The sequence below is a fragment of the Stegodyphus dumicola genome, chromosome 9 (assembly GCF_044657685.1).
Source record: "Stegodyphus dumicola isolate Sdum_Otavi_A_Nest chromosome 9, ASM4465768v1".
Classification (NCBI taxonomy): Eukaryota; Metazoa; Arthropoda; class Arachnida; order Araneae; family Eresidae; genus Stegodyphus; species Stegodyphus dumicola.
This window is the reverse complement of record NC_140776.1, coordinates 45,207,214-45,226,408: the sequence shown is the minus strand read 5'-3', so window position 1 is coordinate 45,226,408 and position 19,195 is coordinate 45,207,214. Positions and strand designations below refer to the sequence as shown.

At 32.1% G+C, this 19,195-nt stretch overlaps 1 protein-coding gene across 6 annotated transcripts in view; it reads right to left on the bottom strand.

Annotated features, from left to right (window-relative positions):
- Positions 1 to 19,195, bottom strand: part of LOC118196702 (FHF complex subunit HOOK-interacting protein 1B-like) — a 113,350-nt gene that overhangs the window by 66,149 nt on the left and 28,006 nt on the right. For all 6 annotated transcript variants that reach the window (XM_035368156.2, XM_035368157.2, XM_085823398.1 and 3 more), the window contains exons 6-8: positions 11,788 to 11,938; positions 2,679 to 2,837; positions 1,567 to 1,653 (exon numbers count right to left, since the gene is read on the bottom strand). In XM_035368156.2, the coding sequence (XP_035224047.1) occupies positions 1,567 to 1,653; positions 2,679 to 2,837; positions 11,788 to 11,938 (397 nt within the window). The remainder of the gene's footprint in view (positions 1 to 1,566; positions 1,654 to 2,678; positions 2,838 to 11,787; positions 11,939 to 19,195) is intronic.

Here is a 19,195-nt window from a genome sequence, read left to right as displayed (position 1 = left end):
ATTTAAGTTAACCTTATGCTCAAACATAATTCAAAGCACCTGCATTTTTTTCCCCCTTAAGTTTACGAATGGTTTATATTCTGAAATCTGTGAATTTCAGTAGGCAGAAAAATGAATCATAAAATACATTTGTTCATAACAATGTTTATTCACTTTAAACCATGCTGGTCCAAATATTTTTAATGATTATAACAGATAAACACTGAAAATTTTTTACAAAAACATTTTTTAAAAAAATTGAACTAGACATAAAACCCAAGATGTGACCACAGAAATGGATACTATTTCAGAAACCTTTTAAAAATGTTTAATAGTTTTATATCATAAAAATAAAATTTATTAAGTTAGGCAAGTAAATTTCAAGATCAAATACAAAATGAAAATACTTTTCTGTCTTCTGACACTATCTGGATACATTCAAGGAATGCAGTCATACGTAGGAATATTTTTCTACCTTTTTCAACATCAATATCGGAAGCTACTACCAAATCATTACAGCATATAAAAAAAATTGCTAATTGTGTATTTATCATATTTCATGCAGCATAGTTAAATTTTGGCAATAAAAATGTTGTGTATAAATGCAAGACCTTTATTTGGCTCATTTAAAACATCTTTCATAACATAAAGTCTAGTAATAAAATTTGTTTCATGCATAGCTTTCTAATAACTGTACATGTATCTGGATGAAAATAAATATCTTAGACAAGCAACATGGTAGATCAGTTTGATTCTTTTCATACATATTTAAAATTTGCTCCCGCCCCGTGGCCACTATTCACTGTCATTTAGGTCACTAAATTATTTTTTCAGAAATAAAAATAAGCACTTTTCTTTACAGCAGTAATTTTTTCTCTTAGTATAAGCCTGTTGCTAGACATTTTTAAATCTCAACATACAACAGACAATACCTGTATTTCTTAGAATTTTAAGAAATATGCACAGATTTACAAAATAAAAGGTAAACTATTTGACGTGTCCTAGAGCAGGATGGCTCTAGTAGCCTGGGGGTAACACCCTGGGTTTGCTGGATAATGTCCCTCAGTGACGGGCAGGCAGCAAATACATGGCGATTAAAGCTGATATCTTCAGGGTGCGGGGAAGAGGGTTCAACCCCCAGAACTGTTCTAAGGTTGCATTGGCCATGTAGTGCCAGCAACTTGTCTAGGCAGAGCATGTAATCCGAAAATTAATCTAGTATATGTAAGGATAACATAAATTATAATACTAAGCAAGCAAAATTATATTCTACTAATAACTTTGTTTAGGATAGCTTCAACTTTCAAATAATGGCAAACACAAAGGTTCATTAATGAAGACATTTTATTGCTTATCGAGGATTACGCTGCTTTTCAGAATATATAGAAATTATTTTGAAACATGGTATGAAAATGTGCAGCGAATAACATGTAAATATAGTCCTTACTAAGCTTTCACCAAAGTTTAAAATATTTCTCTCTACTGGATATAAATCTGGAACCTTATAATAAACATGCAATCTCATAAGTTAGGCTACAAATGCAACTTTTAAAATTGTATAACTGAAATATTTCATTTAAATAATACCTGATGTAAAGCAGGTCCTAAAACTGGAACTAAAAACCCTTGATACATGTATTCCATCAGCTGTTCTTGAACCATTGGATGTGCAACCTATATTTAAATCTACCATTTATATCATAGAAGTTTTAAAGTGATTATAGCAAGTGCTAGTTTGATTATTTATATGGTTACAATATAAATATATGAATATTTTTAATTAAGATAAAATAGTAGTAAACAAATAAGTTACTACAGGTCTGGTAACAGGAGTATTATTGTTACATATTTTGCAAGACTTATTTCTTTAAAACTACAATACATATTTTTATTTACACTTTTTAGAAAGCATATCTAAATTTTTTATACAACTACAGTCTGCAATGAACTCAGGGGAAATGAAAATAAAGCTGTCTACGAAACTTATGTATATACATGACTTAACCTATGCAGAGTTTTATATTTTCTCTTTAAATTGAATAATCAACAAATTTAAATTACACATTTCATAATCTCAAAGGGATAACAGAAATGATGATTTATAGCATATCTTAATAGTGTACTTTAAAAAGCATTAAAACTTCAAGCCAAGAAACATGGATCTATGCCTGAAAAGGAGAAATAAACAAATTTTTGCCACAAAATCATAGTTGAAAAGTAATCACAGTTTTAACTGGTTCTGCAAAAAATATGCATAAAAGTTCTTCCTTTGGTAAATTAGATTTCCTTCAAGCTCTTCACATTTACAAAAACTTATCATCTTTAGTTAACGGATTTTAATTCAATTCTAGTCCTTTTGGAGGGTTTAGAAACACATTTCATTATTATTTTCTTTAACAGATGACACTAGCCTCACAGTTGCTTTGTTCCACCCATTCCTTCTGACATAAGACAGTTGTTCCTTTCATTTTGCAGACTCCCCTTCCCCTCCTGACGAAGAGGGACCTATGCTTGATCACGCTTGAAATTGATATGGTTTTATTCAAAATCTTTGCAAAAATTAGATTGCTGTTTTACTTACTTTTAAAAATCTTTACATTTAAGAACTTGCTCTAAAAAGAGATTTTAATATTTAAAAGCTTGTTGTACTTGGTAAATCTAAAAATTGTTAATGTCTTTATAAGCAAAAATTTAATAACCTGAATAACTGCATTACAAAATTCCAAAGAATTCAGAAACATTGCAAGTTCTGGCATCTCAGCAATGTCTTCAGCTGTAAATTTATGCCAGTCTTCAGCAACACGTGGCAATTTCCTAGGAAGTACTGAATATAAAGCACTCAGCCCCGTTGCTAAAACCTAACATAAAATTAGAAAATAATGCATTAAAACTTTTTACATTGTTAACAAATGAAATATATGATGATCTAAATGTAAATAACTACAAGTTCTGTATTTCACATGAGTCTGCAAAACATAAGCAGTTTTTCTGCATAAAATATTAATTAGGAGACATGAAATTCATACTACAGAAGCATAATGTAGTACTTAAACGATGAGGAAAGTACAGTAGTAAAAAAATAGGCAGGGAAAGGTGGAAAGCTTCCAGACTTTTACATTACTCCCAAAAGGGCATTTTTTCAACATTTTGTGTGTTACCTTTATTTATTACATATCATGTTCTTTGCACTTAAACCATAAAATTCAGTTCAGCAGCAATACTGCAAAATAACTTTAAAATGAGCATATTTTTAGAATTTCTAAAATACAGTCCTGCGTGATGGAGATAATGATTTTCCCCCCTTACAGTATTGCCATTGCTCGCTTTGAAATCATTAAGTTTGTTAATCAAAAATGCATTAAAGTTTTACAAAATATGAAATAGATAATAAATTCCAAATTTGGGCTTCCACATGCCCATATTCGGGTGGAAACGTATGTTATTTGATGGCTCTAGGTACCGGTGTTTTATCAAAATGCAAGAAACATACATACATTTATGCAGATTCTTCATTATTTAATTTTTTTAAATATAATACAGGGCTCTAATATTTGGTGGCAATAATTTGAAAAGTGAATCAACACAAAATGCCAAAACGAAATTAATAGTTCTTCTGGGCAAATTGTTCCTATGGACTAAAAATAGGACGCATATAATATGAGACGAATAGAAAAAGGCTTCACTGACAAAATGGCATTGGTACAAAAAATTACGTAGCCAAGTGAGAGAGCAACAAACCAAAGAGCCTTAGTAAAAGATAAGACCTTCCCTAACTGCCCCGATTACGTTGCATAGTTTGCCAATACTCAACACACAATTATCGAACAGTTATTTGGGTAAAAGTTCCCATTCTTCAAGAAGCATCCACTTCAGCTGGTATTCTCAGGAGGGTAAAGTATGTCGCCAGGCATGTCCCTAAAACATCCTATAAGGTATTTCTCCCGCCTTCGTGGTGTAGTGGTTCTGCAAACTGGACCGGTATTCCAGAGGTCCGTGGTTTGATACCCGGCGAAGGGCGGTTGCTAATTATTCATCTTTCCTACTTCCTAAAATCCTAATGTCTCTACAGTGGCACCCGAACTAAAAGGATTTGGCAATTATGTCCCCTAAAGGCCCCAGTTGTCCTTTAAAAGGGGGAGTATATAAGGTAATTCTCCCACCTTCTCGGCATGCCTTCGTGGTGTGGTGGTTCTGCACGAAGGGCGGTATTCCAGAGGTCCACGGTTGATTCCCAGCGAAGGCATTGTTAATTTTTCATCTTTCCTGCTTCCTAAATACACTGGCACCTGAAGTAAAAAGGGTGTTGGATGATGATTCTCCACACCCAGGATTTGGTGATTGGGTCCCCTAGAAACCCCAGTCAACCTTTAAAAGGGGGAGCATATAAGGTATTTTTCCTGCCTTCCTAGTGCGCCTTTGTAGTGTAGTGGTTCTGCACGCTGGGTCAGTATTCCAGAGGTCCACGGTTGATTCCCAGCGAAGGCGTTGTTAATTTTTCATATTTCCTGCTTCCTAAATGCATAATGTCTCTACACTGGCGCCCAAAGTAAAAAGGGTGTTGGATGATGATTCTCCACACCCAGGATTTGGCGATTGGGTCCCCTAGAAACCCCAGTCAACCTTTAAAAGGGGGAGCATATAAGGTATTTTTCCTGCCTTCCTAGCGCGCCTTTGTAGTGTAGTGGTTCTGCAAGCTGGGTCGGTATTCCAGAGGTCCGTGGTTCAATTCCCAGCGAAGCCATCAGCTCATTTTTCATCTTGCCTGCTTCCAAAAATACCTAATGTCTCTACAATCCAACACATGTTCAATGGGATTGAAACCGGAAGAGAATGCTGGTCAATTCATTCTGTGTATATCTTCACTTTCCAAGAGCTCTTCAACAGCATGAATCTACTGTGGCCATGCACTATCATCAAAAAAAAAAAAAAAAAAAAAAAAAAAAAAAAAAAAAAAAGGAAGTTCGGGACTAATGGAACCTTGGGAAAGATGCAGGAGGGGAAGATAACTTCATTACTGCAAGAATCTCTTGGAAATGAAGCTCTCTCGAAAATGGGAGCCTTCTCTGTCCATCTCTGTCTGCCTCCCTACTCAAGCATACCAGAACCATCCTAATGTTCTTTCCCCCTGATGTTACTGATATGAAAGCGTGTGCTTGCCTCTATCCATGTCAATTGGTGCCAAGAATTGTTTCTCAGACTGAAACAACTAAACAGTAAACAGGACTTGACGCTATTGATGAGATGTCAAGCCACAATATAATGCGACACCAGTTGTCCAGTTACTGTGCACAACTGCTGAGCAATGTTGCTTGCTGTCTGGTTTCAGTTTTTCCCCCCTGCTGGGTGATATATTGATTATCAGTCACCGTTGCTTTCTTTAGGTAACCACCAGCAGCCTTTTTCCCACAGCTGTACCTGTAGTTTGGATGTCTTTTTCAAGCTTGTAAAACACCAGTTTTATCAATTCCAAATTCTTGGGCATCAGACATCAAACTATCCAGCTCCTCCTCAAGCTTGCTAATCATTCTACCAAGTATAAAGGCGAGCTGATGTTTTCTTGTAACCATGCTGCATGCACAATCTCACATTCACTTGGAATTGGACATTCATTCTCTCTTTTTAATGCCTTGCACTGTGTGTTCACCAACTCGTTGGGTTTTTTTGTGCCCTGACGTAACCTTTGATATTATGGTGCTGATATTTGCATATGCATCACCTTTCTACTGTCTTGCTTTACATTGTATTGATCGGAAAAAAACTTTTTCGACAATTTCAAGGTTATACGTTGAAAAGTGAGTTTGTTAAGTTTTGCACACTATTTAGTTTGAATCATACATAAACATAAATAAATAATATAGTTCTTTTAGAGCAGTAATATCCACAAATATTAAATAAGCTCAAATTTAAATAACAATCACCATGAAATTGTTCGTATCCATTTTTATGTAAATATTCAAAGTTCTGAAAAATTTTTTCTGTTTCAAGATTTAAAATTATCATCTCATTTATAATGAGTCAAATCAGCTACTTTCCAATTCAGATACGAACAAATCTACTGTAACCACGCTCCTCTAGCACTGACAGAAAAAAGGATACAAATCATAAAAAAGGATACAAAATACCTGATCATACTGCTTACAGTCTTTATTGCACAATAATCGCAAATAACTGATATAAATATTGTAGCAAGCATTTTTTTGAGAAGATACAACCATTCATCAATTGCAATTAGCTAATTATCATCAGAGGGTGCAGTAAGCTTTTGAAAGAGAGGAAAAGAGAAATGTGACTACTTTAAACAGACTGTTTTGTTTCAGGAAGACTCAGGCACATCCAGCTATTTTCTTTGAACCACAATTGATTTTATCCAATCAAAAAATAACCAGAATCACCTTTGAAAATTTCCCATCAGTAATTAAATTCATTTACTCAAACCTTTTAGAAAGGTATCATTTTCAAGTAATGCCTAATTTTCATATTTGCGAAGAAAAAATTCTAACTGGTCATATCATATAATACCTGCGTATTACACTCTACACCCCATAATGACTTTCATCCAGATTGGTAACACACATTTTAAAGCTCAGAATTTGCACTGCAAGTTTAACTTTTAGCAAACAGTGTATTTTATACATGGAATACAAAATCTATTAATAAAACTGAGGGATTTCTGAGAGGGGTAAAAAAAAGCAGAAGTAAGCAGCTACTTTTTATGTCATTTGTTTTTAACCTGCACATTTATTAGGTTGGGAAAAAGGTTAAAATTTAAATTTTGCTTTCAACAGAAGCTAGCACGCACTGTTTTGAAACTCCCCAAACTAAACAATCAGAAAATCAAGTGTGATGGCCATAACATTATTTTCTCTCTATTTCATTTGATTTTCCATCCAACATCCTAACCAATTGAACATCAACAAAGTCTGATTTACAAGTTCCGTGTTAAAATTTCAATTCATGGGACAGTAAAAAAACACTTTTTAATCTATGATTACAAAGCCAAAGCAAAATTTTATTTTGACATTTTTAAAATAGAAATATTTGAAAGGCAATGTATTTTTTAATATACCATATATGGCTTGAAGACTTTTATCCCTCTGTTATAGTAATCTGATATTGTTCATAATAAAGAAAGAAGCACTCTACTTTTCCAGAAATAACATATATGTAAAAGAACTTTTTTAAAACTGTGTATAAAACATAAAACTGCAATTTTTCAATTAAATTACCTGTTGATAATGATTAAGTTTCTTCACTGATAAAATATATAATATGCATATTTTTGCCTTGATGAGAAACTAACAATTACCAATTTGTGTGCACATGATTTATGTTTCTTTTTTAAAACAACAGTTTTTGATGTTATATTATTAATATGTTTACTATTTCCACTCTGCCTTCGACAGTAAAAAATGTTTGAATCAAAAAGCTTATGAGAATCAGCAAGATAGTAAAACAACTACAGCAACAAGTTCAGAAACTATCATGCATACTAACCATTCTAAGAAGTTCAATATATGACCATTTCAAGAAGACTGGCTATGTACGTCCACTATAATGTATGGTTACCTCATACTTTACACTACAATGTACGTCCACTACAATGTATGGTTACCTCATACTTTACACTACAATGTCCGTCCACTACAATGTATGGTTACCCATACAGCAGAATATGCTTATTTAAATTTTTGTATGTGATTCTTAGCTGAAACAAAACACAGAAGCTCCTTTTTTGAAACAGCTGATTATGGGAGATGGGAAATGGATACTTTACAATAATGTCACAAGAAAAAGATCATGGCGTTAAGCCAAATAAACCTCTTTTAGTAATATCAAGGGGCTGCATCCCCAAAAAGCTAATGCTTTGTGTATGGTGAGACTACAAAGGAATTGCATATTATGAATTGTTACCACTAAATCAGAAGATAATATATTTGAAAAAATACTGTTCTCAAAGTTTTAAAAAGAACAAATCAAAGCAAAATGCCCCAAAATTGACCGAATGTTGAAATATTGTTTTCCATCATGATAATGCTCTGCCCTATAGTTCAATGATGTTAGATTAAGACTTATTAAGTATGACTGGGATATTTTGGGCTATCCCCTCCCCATATTCATCAGATCTTGACCCCCTCGTATTTTTATCTCTTCAGGTCACTTCAAGTTCACTTCTCTAGAGACCATGAAACAGTACCTCAATATTTCTTCATGAGTAAACTTAACGATTATTTTAAAAAAGGAATTTTCCAGCTGATGAAAAATGGCAAAAAGTCATAGAATAAAAATAATGCTTCTGTGACTCAAAGAATAAGTTTTGGTACTGCTTCATTTGTATTTATCATTAATATGCTGCAGAACTTTCAGGAAGACCCAATATAATAAAAATTTATGGGAAGGAAATATTTATGATGAATACAGAAAATAACTGTACTAAATTTAGGTGAGTCTTCTCATGCAAATATTCTTGAATAACATGATAAGCCAAAATATACTTTTTTTAATTTAAAAAAAGGGGAGAAACAAAGGGGTAGGACTCAGAAAGAAACGGAAGAGAAGAAAAAGAAATTAATTAAGATCCAGGATAATAAAATTTTGCTTAATCGAAATGGTAAGTAATCAGTAAATCTAAATAATAATAATAATAATAATAAACAATAATTTTTTTCCTAGTTCTTTAAACGACTGTTTATTTTTTTCCTTAGTATTCAAATATAAACACATATTTTACATTATAAAAAAAATAACAATAGTATACTTATAGGATTTTATTTCAATAAACGAGTTATCATATTATTTAAACTTCTATACTTCTACATTTCATAAACCTACCCAGAATGCAAATCAGTTTAAAGTTTAAATAAAAGTGGACTTTCAAAATTTAAGAGATAGCAACTGGCAGTGTATAGTGATTATTTACTCTACCTTGTAATTCTGCTATTTACATTATCCTATCAGTAAAGATTGCTTGCTTTGATTCTTCACACGTATTTAGTCAGGCATCAAACTTTAAGACAGCTCTGATTACACTGTGAATATATTCAGTTTACTTGGAATTTGAACAAGAAGTCTGTTACTAGACTCACAATTTAGCAGCAACTCAGGCTGTATTAACTGCAGTTTGTGTAAATGTCAGGTTAACCAGGGTTCATAGCCACATTTTAGTTAAAAAAATAAGCATCTATAAACACTTTTCAAGCACATTTTAAGGAAAAAAATAAGCACCTGTCTAATTACATCATACACAACTGCATAACCTTAAAAATTAGAATTGTAATTTAAAATATAAGAAATGAAGTACTTATTAAGAGAGAATAAGCATTACCTCAACCATGGAAAATAATTACTTTTTTAATTTTAAATAATAGTCCAATTTACAGAACTAGTTACAACTAGTTACAAAAAAAAAAAAAAAAAAAAAAAACTATGAAGAACTAAACTATATTACAAGATTTAATGATGAAATTTCAGTTCAAAATAGAGAAAATAAATAATAATAAGGCATATTTATTGTATTCGTTTGGAACCTAATAATAAATACAATTTATTTTTCCACTCATATTGATATTTAAGTAATTTAAATCTAAATTCTGAAAATTTTCTAAATTTTCATTGTATATCAGTTTTAACTTAACAGAAATTGCAAGTAAAGTAATTTAAGTAAAAGAGAGGAACATTTTTGAAATCAGAAGACAGAAATTTGCTTCGTGCAGCGATCTTTAACAGTAAAAGCTTACTTGGAATTGGCGAATATTCGGACAGTCGAGCGTAACTTGAAGGAGCAGAAGGGGGGGGGGGGTAGACTGTAGCCGCTCTTTAGATTTTTCCGCTAATAAATGCTTTTGACATTTCAATATGTGCATCATATAAAAATAAACCAACGGAACTAAAAAATATTCTGCTTAGCAAGCACAGTAAAACTCTTTCAGTTAGTAAGTAAGTGTTCATAAACAAATCTCGGACTGAACATCAAAATTAATTATCTCTGCAAAATATCGCAAACGTTATTGGGTAATACGTGCGCCGTAATTCTTCCCTACGTGATATTACACAATCGGAATCAACAACTGCCGGTATTGGGAAAATAAAGAACTAAATAACTGTGTTTTTCATTCTAATTTTCAACGGACGGTGTTACATTTCCGGAATAGAATCATTCTTCGCTTGGGTTGGTAGACTGCAGAACTTTTAGTCCTATTCAAACCAGATTGGAAAGTAATAATAAAAAAAAAAAAAGTCCGTTGCTTGTTTTGCAGCGAACTGTAACAGTTCCAATATTCAAGATTTTGCGGAGAAAGGAAAGACCTCACAACCTTCGTACTGTATAATATATTGGCCAAAAAAATGAAATTATTTTGACTGTTCGATTACTTTCCCTTTACTTAAGCCATTCCAAATATTATTCCTTAGAAAGCTAATCTGTGTTAAAACACAACCATTTTTGGAAGTTTACTATACTTCAGCAGTTACTGCAACTATGTTATTATAAACATTCATACATATGCTCATAATATGAGCATAACAATCATAATAAACACGAATATGAACTGACCAAGCAGAACGAGAATGCAAATTTTTAAGATCTTGATAGAAATTCAAACGTGTGTAGTATTTGGGTGAGAGGAAAAGAATGCCAAATGTAGCAGAATTTTCTACTGCTTTCGCAATTCTTTGACCAAGAGAAGGACGGGCACCTGTCTGTACTCTTCCTGCACACTAAAGGTTATGTTAATGCAGAGAAAGGGGGAAAAGCTATTTCCGGGAGTATGACTCACCATCTGACATTCCATATTAGGAAGAAAAGTTGTTTATTTAGTTTCGGCTTTGGTACTGCACTTTCATTAACAAAAAAAAAAAAAAAAAAAAAAAAAAAAAAAAAAGTACTAAAAGCAAAAAATAAGCACTAAAAACAAAAAAATAAGGACTTTAAAGAAAAAGTAAAAGCATTTATAAGGACCGCTACGAACCCTGTTAACATGTTAATAAATATTTTATTTTACTTTGGTTATGGTACTTCTAGTTAAGAAATGAAACGAAAATTTATACAACAGGCTTTTATGATCACTAATTAGTTACTCAATACTTTAAATTTAGCCTTGTAAGTGTATATATCTTCATGCAAAACAGCAGGCCGTGAATCTTTATTCTAAGATGACTTAAATTTCTATATTCATTGATAGATTAAAACAATTAAAATTTGCACTGTATTAAAACACTGTTCTAAAAGTAAATAAATCTCCCAAAAGTATCAAATATTTCAGTGAAAAATAAAAAATGTCTTGCTATATCACAAATGAATTTTTAATCAAAAAGCAAGAAATTATGATTTTGCTATCCAAATTCCAAAATGCTACTCATTTAGGATACACTATAAAAATTTAAACTCTATTTTTAACTCTCTTATTTTATTTAAATAAAAAACACTATTAAAATGGAAATTTTTTAAGTTTACTCAAAAATAACACTGCTGAATACAATGTGTGCAGAAATGAGCCACATCTATTTCATATAAGCCTGGCCCTGAGTTATTGGAGAAAAAGCATTTTATTTGGTATTTCTTTATACTATCATTTCAGATAAACATGCTACTACTGCATTTTGATAATCATTAAAATAGCATAAGTATTAAAAATACTGTTTTATTGAAATTTTTTTATTTTTACTTAGTATAATTTGCCATTTTGATAATGTTCCTCTACTAAAAGAAGCTCTTGATTAATATTATGTACAGCTGACATTAAAATGGGAAAATTCAAAAAATAATGATCAATTATAACATATAAAATAGCATAAAATAACATTATTCCCTACCGGACAAAAATTGGAATGTTCAGCTATATAGACTCCAATGCTTTCATTTCTCCTAGACAAGGCCATACAGAGTAACAAGGCATCTCTTGCTTGTTGACCAATTGCCCCCTCACGATGAACAAATGGTATTAAAAGAGAAAATATTAAAAACCTAAAAGAAAAAAAGACTTTAAAGAAAGGGAATTTCATGAAAATTTAATTTATCTACACTACCTAAATTTAAAACTTGATAAAAAAAATATAATTTTTAAACAATATTTACATACCTTTTAAAAAACATTAGTTCACAAAGAAATTGTGTTATTCTAACTAATACACATTACACTTCTTCAATTTTCAGCTCATTGGTACGGCTTTTTAGATTATTCCTAAAAAACTATATTCAAGCAGTTGCTCTTAGCTAAATTTGAGTATGTACTAACTTTAGTCTCTGTCTTCATAAATTAAGTTCCATTCATTAAGATGATATTTAACATCATTAAAGAACATAAAAAAATAAAATGATTTATATTATAAGCTATTTTATTATATACCAAGTAACAAAAAATTTCATGAGTGAATAAAAATCTTCATGCTACTCAAGGTTATAAGTATCACAAAACTAAAGGGGGGATTAATATAAAATGTCCAATAATCATCACAGTTCACACATAAAATTTTCAAAACATGTACTTCAATTTCATCAAAATTTTGTCCATAATTCAATAAATTCCATCAAAATTTCATACAAGTCAAACTTTTGAGAGGGTGGAAAAAAACACTACAAAGTTGCCCTCACTAAAAGGCCCAAGTTTAGTAAACGATAAAAATTAGCCACACAATTTTAAATCAGATCTGGGGGAGGGGCTGAAAGAGTTATAATAAGCTTGAAGAATATAACTATTAAAAAGTGGGGGAAGTAATCTGAAAACTTTCGGATTACAGTCAAAGAATTTACCATTAAAGGCTTGAAAAGTTAAAAAATGCAAAACTTTTATGAATGGAAAAAAAAAAAAAAAAAACTGTGATATAATCGTGGTATGTAGATTTCAATTTTATACTACCAAAACTATTTTAAGCTAAGAAATTGCAATAAGCTTACTAGTTTTAGGAGTAGTATCCACAAAATTAGAGATTTAGAACAAAATCTTATACTTAGGGGCTCAAAATGGCAAAGCTGAATACTGTGGGTGGGGAAATTGCTATGAATAATTATCTCATTATAAATTTAAATTCAAATTAATGTCATAATTTAAACTGTCATAATAAAAAATTTAAACTGTAGATGTAGCTGTGTATCTATTTCACTAGATAGTTTATGCATAAGGCTTAGAACAAATACACTCATGTCCAAAATTATGTTTACATGCATAAATTCACAGATTTCTCAGAGACTATGACTTATAATTTAACGAATTGTTGTGGAATCATACATAACATGATGACACATAAATGCAAAAGAAAAAATTGAAGATCACCTCATATGATATAAAATTGTAGCATGAAACAATAAAAATGGTAATAAAGTGTGACAAAGAGAGTTAAGAAAAAAAGGAATGATTCAGAAAAAGAATTAAGTCTTACGAATTTAATATGGAATATGATCTCCCCTGACTTGTACACACATATCACAACGTGTTTTAAGGCTGGAAATAACGTTGTTAACCACAGTTTGGGGAATTAATCTCCACTCTTCCAGCAATGCCATCTTCAGAGCATTTACATCTCTAGGAGGAGGATGTATACGTGCAATTGCTCTTCCAAGGTAGTCCCATAAGTTCTCTATCGGGTTAAGGTCAGGAGAGTTTGGTGGCCAAGACATTCGCTTAATGTCTTCACTTTCAAGGAATTCATCAACGAGGTTTGCTCGATGTGGATGGGTATTATCATCCATAAATAAAACGTCAGGTCCATATGCACCCCTGAAAAGTCTTACATAAGGATCTAAGACCTCATCTCGATATATCTGGCCTGTCACAGATCCGCTGCTGAACATGTGTAGGGGCGTACGTCCATCGATCATTATTCCACCCCATACCATCACACCTCCATTACTGAAACGGTCACGTTCCACAATGTTCGAGGGATCATTTCGTGTTCCTGACTCCCTCCAGATGTAAACACGTTTAGAATCACCAGTTAAACTAAACCGCGACTCATCAGTAAAGAGAACCTGGGACCATTGATGTTCAGTCCAGTTTTGATGTTCTTTACACCAATTAAAGCGATCCCTCTTTTTCTGTGAAGACAGTAAAACACATACCCTTGGCTTTCTGGCATAAAGGCCTTTTTCATTAAGCCTTCTGTATATTATTTGCCGTGATGCAACAGTTCCAGTGGCGGCTGCAAGCTCTGAACTTAACTGGCGAGCAGTAGCCTTTCTGTTACGACGGGCAGTTAATGCCAGATACCGATCTTCACAAATAGTTGTCATTCGTTTCCGACCTTGTCCAGGCCTTCTTACAACACTTCCATCATTTTGAAACTGTTTCCATAGCTTAGAGACTGTCTGTCTTAAAATATTCAGACATGTGGCTGTTTCCATGATTGACTGCCCTGCTTCTAAACGGCCGATAATTCGCCACTTTACAGATTCTTCCAAATGATACTTCGAAGCCATAACAAACCGCTTTGAGTCCCTACACACTGAAATCAAACGCTATGTTGCAGAAATTCGCTCAAATATTCAGTTTTCGCAAAGCGCTTGATTCACCCTTGGATGGCGTAACGCCTAGATTTGCATATCACAAACCGTTTGATTACTTTTGATTGGATAATGCTAATTAGGCTTGGTTTTCACACATTCCCTGCAAATACGGATCACATTGATTCGATATTTCATTGAATATAATCATTTTTGGGTATGTAAAGATAATTTTGGACATGAGTGTATTTCCCTTAAGTGGCAACAATCTAATTTCCTACAAACAAAATCTATGAACTGAAAATGATAAACATTCAGAGGTTTTCCTCCAGATGATTATAGAAAAAAATTACATGCTGTAACCAAATCATGGCTGGCTCCTGTTATCTGGCAGATTTTGAATCTAAATAATTCTCTGAACTTGTATGCTTGTTTTAATATCAGCAGACAGAAGTATTCATTCTAGAAATATATATTTAATTATATAAAACCAAATTTCATATAATTGCATAGTTTTTTAGTTGTTACATCTATTTGAATACAAACTTCCTAGGAATTATGTTGCTAGGTATAAAAATTCTGAGAATTATATCGCTAACTATGAATTACCCCTTGAAAATTCTGTTAAGTAACACCTAAATTCTGCTCTGGAGCTAAATTTATTATAAAAAATGTTCTTAAATTAAAAAAAAAAAAAAAAAAAAAAAAAAACACACACCCAAGCAGCTTTTTTTTTTTTTTTTCTAATTTAAAACTGAAAAAAATTATTCATATTTTCAACAGATTTTATTAAAATTTTCCACTTATTTTTCTTTACATGTTTTAGGGTTAACTAAATAAAATGTAAAATATTTACTTAATAATGTCACCTCAATTCCAATTTAGCATTGCAAATACATAAATCAAGAAACCAAAATAATTAAGAAAATTATATGCAGTACAATGCCTTAACTCCTTCACATCCAATCCGCCTGACACGGCCCTACATTGAAATGACCAGAACCTCCTGAAAACGGCCTAAATTGTAATCTTCTTTTCTTCCCTCCCCCTAAGGTATGTAGTAGCAGGTGCACTTTCCCCAAATGCATTGTATCAGTTTACTGCAAACAGCTTGTCCTAAGAGTTTTTTTTTTTTATCTTTTGGTTGATCGTGACATTTTGTTGTTGATTCTTTTGTGGCACAGTGTGCTTTTAAGCTTTAAACAGCAATAAAAGAGGAGTTTAAAAATTTAAGGATTATATTTATTCTTAAAAAATTTATTCCTTGGTATAAATATAACAGAAATAAACAAAATCTCAGTCACGATCATAACAAAGCCAGAAAGGCTTGTTGATCTGACCTTCAGAATAGTTTTATAAAGAAAGGGGTCAAAGGCTATTGGAATCTTTGTTAGAAAGTACAAAGGATGTCATTGGACATCTTCACACCTATTTTCTGCATTAATGGACGGGGAGGGGAGGGAATTGCTGTGAAACTGGAAAAGTAGTTTGGGCGGTTTGGGTATTTTGAGGATACAGCTTAGCGAAGGGTCTGGGTTTCAAAGAGTTAAATCTAGATGTTTAATACAGTCAAAAGTCGTTAATTCGGACACCCATAATCCGGAATGATCTATAATCCGGACATCAAAGCTATAAACTTTCTGCGCATGCGCCGCTTGGACACATGTGCATATGCATTTACGCGTGCATGTAAGACCTTTACGACTGCGCATATGCGTGTGCGCAAACGCAGAATATGTTTTCGCGTGCGCGTTTAATGTATAACGGACGGTATAAGCTAAAATTATCTAATTATCTATTTCAGTTAATGTTAATGATTGCATTGTTCCTTAATCTTCGAATTGGATCCCGCTTATTATTTTTGCAGGCTGTAAGAGCAATTTTATAAAAGTAAATTTGAACTTTCGATTATGTCAAATAGAATTTCCGATGCTGGAGCTCCCAAAGGATCTACAAAACGAAAGTATGTTTCGATGTCCATCAAATAAAAAGTGGAATTGCTGCAAAAAATGGATAAAGACATGAAGGTGACAGAGAGGTTAGTGAAAACGAAAAAATTTCGATTGACAAGTTAGTCGGTATTCTCGGCATAGTAATTACGGGACTTGAACAGCGGAACTTTGTAACTGAACAAGAAATTATGTCTGTTTATAGAATTAAAGAGAAAGTATTAACACATAAAATGAAGCAACTTAAGCAACTTACACTGAAAGTTTTAAAAAAGTAAAGAAATAAATATTAAGCTTTTTTTTTTTTTTTTTTTTTTTGTAAATTTTGATACCCTTTAGATCATAATTGTTCTTTACTTCATAAATTACGGTTTCATATTCTTAATTTTAGAATTTCTGCATGCCATCTTACGAGATTTAAACTGATGATCTATAATCCAGTAAAATCGATAATCCAGAATCGCTGAAGTCCCGACGAGTCCGGATTAATGACTTTTGGCTGTATCTGGAATGATCTAAAATCCAGACCTCTGGATCACCATCAACTTTTTCTTTCTTTTTTATGTTTTATGCTTACAAAACTGATATTTTTTAATAACAAAAATATGTGGGCAGTCCTGATTCTTATTTTCACTTTGGCACTGACCGCAACCTTGCAAATCATTATTTATTATTTTTTGCTTTATCACTACACGACTATCACCATGTTACAGCTTCAGAAATGACTTATGCAGCGATGTCTAAACAATTTTTTAAAAATATATATTGGCAACTGCAAAGAGCATGGTAAACTTTTATGTTGACATTACGCTTGACCATGATTACAGACTTCAGCTAGCTCCGTTGCTGAATGAATTAACGAGGATAAATTTAACAGAATTTCTTTCCACGTGCACAAAATAAATTTTGTAAATGAAACTCATAAACCAAAAAATTACATTTAGTGCTGTTTGAATTGTTATTCAGGTAAGCCCAGGACTGCTGCCAGAGCTGGTGTGGTCGTGCCAGGAGGCAGACTTTAGGGGAGCTAAAATTTTTAGAATTAAGAGAAGCACCAAGCAATAAAATTAAAGGATGGCAAAATCTTTAGAATTACACGAATGCACTCGGACTCAAAATTTAGGTGTGGCAAAATTTTTAAAATTTAGGGAGCTGCTTGGCAGCAGAATCTGGACTTGCACAGACTGTACTGGGCCACAAAATGTCTAGCACTTGCCTTGGATAAGTCTTAAGTATATGTTGGAATTTATTTATTCAAGTATAATAAATAATACAATTTAGGCTTAACTTCATCAGCATGTGATAGAAGAAAGACAAAATTTAACGGAACAGCAGGTCTTTAGTTGGCAATAATGTATAACAGACATTTGCTAAGCTTTATGACGATTGACAAGAATTCACAGGTGCTCAACAAAAAGTAAAATTTTCTAATTAATGAAATTTGTGAAGAAATGTGGAGAAGCACTAATAAATGAAGAAGTTATAACCGTAATTTTTTATTATGATGATAATGCTCGAATCATCAATCAACAGATGGCAAAATCTGTAATGAGGTTCTAAATCCAGAAAATACTGCTACTAATAGTGAAGAAAGTGACAGAATGGTTGGTGAGAATGAAAACAATTTTGTTTGACAATTCAGTGGGATTTCTTGATGCAGCAATTACAAGATTTGAACAACAGAATTTTGTAACTGAAAGAGAAATTATGTCTATCTCTAAAGAGAAAATATTAGCATAAAAAATAAAGGAAATTAAAAACTTAGATTGAAATAATTGCTTCTTAATGTAAATAAGCTAACTACCTGCTAACCATTTTAGCTCACAGAAACGAATAATAAATTAAAAGGTACTTATATGTTATCGTAACCACTTTAAACCTCTGAGCGGCCGGGTTTTTGGATCTCTCATGAAAAACTGTATTTAAAGATCCTTTATTACCCAAATATGAATATTTACCTATTGTAGTCTCTATTTTCATAAAATTACATTCATCAAGACGGCATTCATATTATTAATAAAAGTAAGAAAGCAAAATATCTTAAATTATAAGAATTAGCTTATAATGACAATATAACAAACAAGTGACAAAAAAATCTCATGACGGGATACAGCCAGTCATGGCGCTCATAGGGTTAATAGAAATTTTATTCTTTTTGTTGTATTGCAAGTTCCCACGATTTTTATAAGCAAATCGTGATATTTTTTGCCTTCAACTTAATTTTCCTACATATGCTTATGGAATTTGCCAACAATGGAAGAAAACGTAGTAAAATTTCTGCACAAATACAGAATTTTGCAGCAAAATGTCTGAAGGGAACAAAAAGATGCGTTTGATAGATAGCCAATACTGCTGAGGTCCGTGAGATGCCAGATATCTGTAATTCTCTGATTTTCCTTTTTAAGAGAAAATAAGATCACTGCGTACTTAGGAAGAAAATAGCTTAAAAAATTACAGAAAGATTTAGTCAGAATGCATTTTATTTTTTTTAATATTACATAATCCTTATTAATTAATTAAAAGTTGCATTTTAAATTGCTAGTTTTTTTTTAATATGCTGATTATGTCTGCCGACTTATGACAAACAATGATAGTTTAGGAATCTTTCTAAAACATTTACAAAAATTACCAATTTGATAAGTAACTTTTCCTTTCATCAGTAAAAAATTGCCAAACTGTGCTAAAGTGGTTGCATTAATACCTTTAAGTATCAAATAAAATTATTTATATATAAAACTAGAGATTAAGATATTAATATATAAATTAAACAGATATAATGCAAAAGAAAAAACAGAATATTACTTGACTAGGCATTATTGTTTACAAGAAACATTCA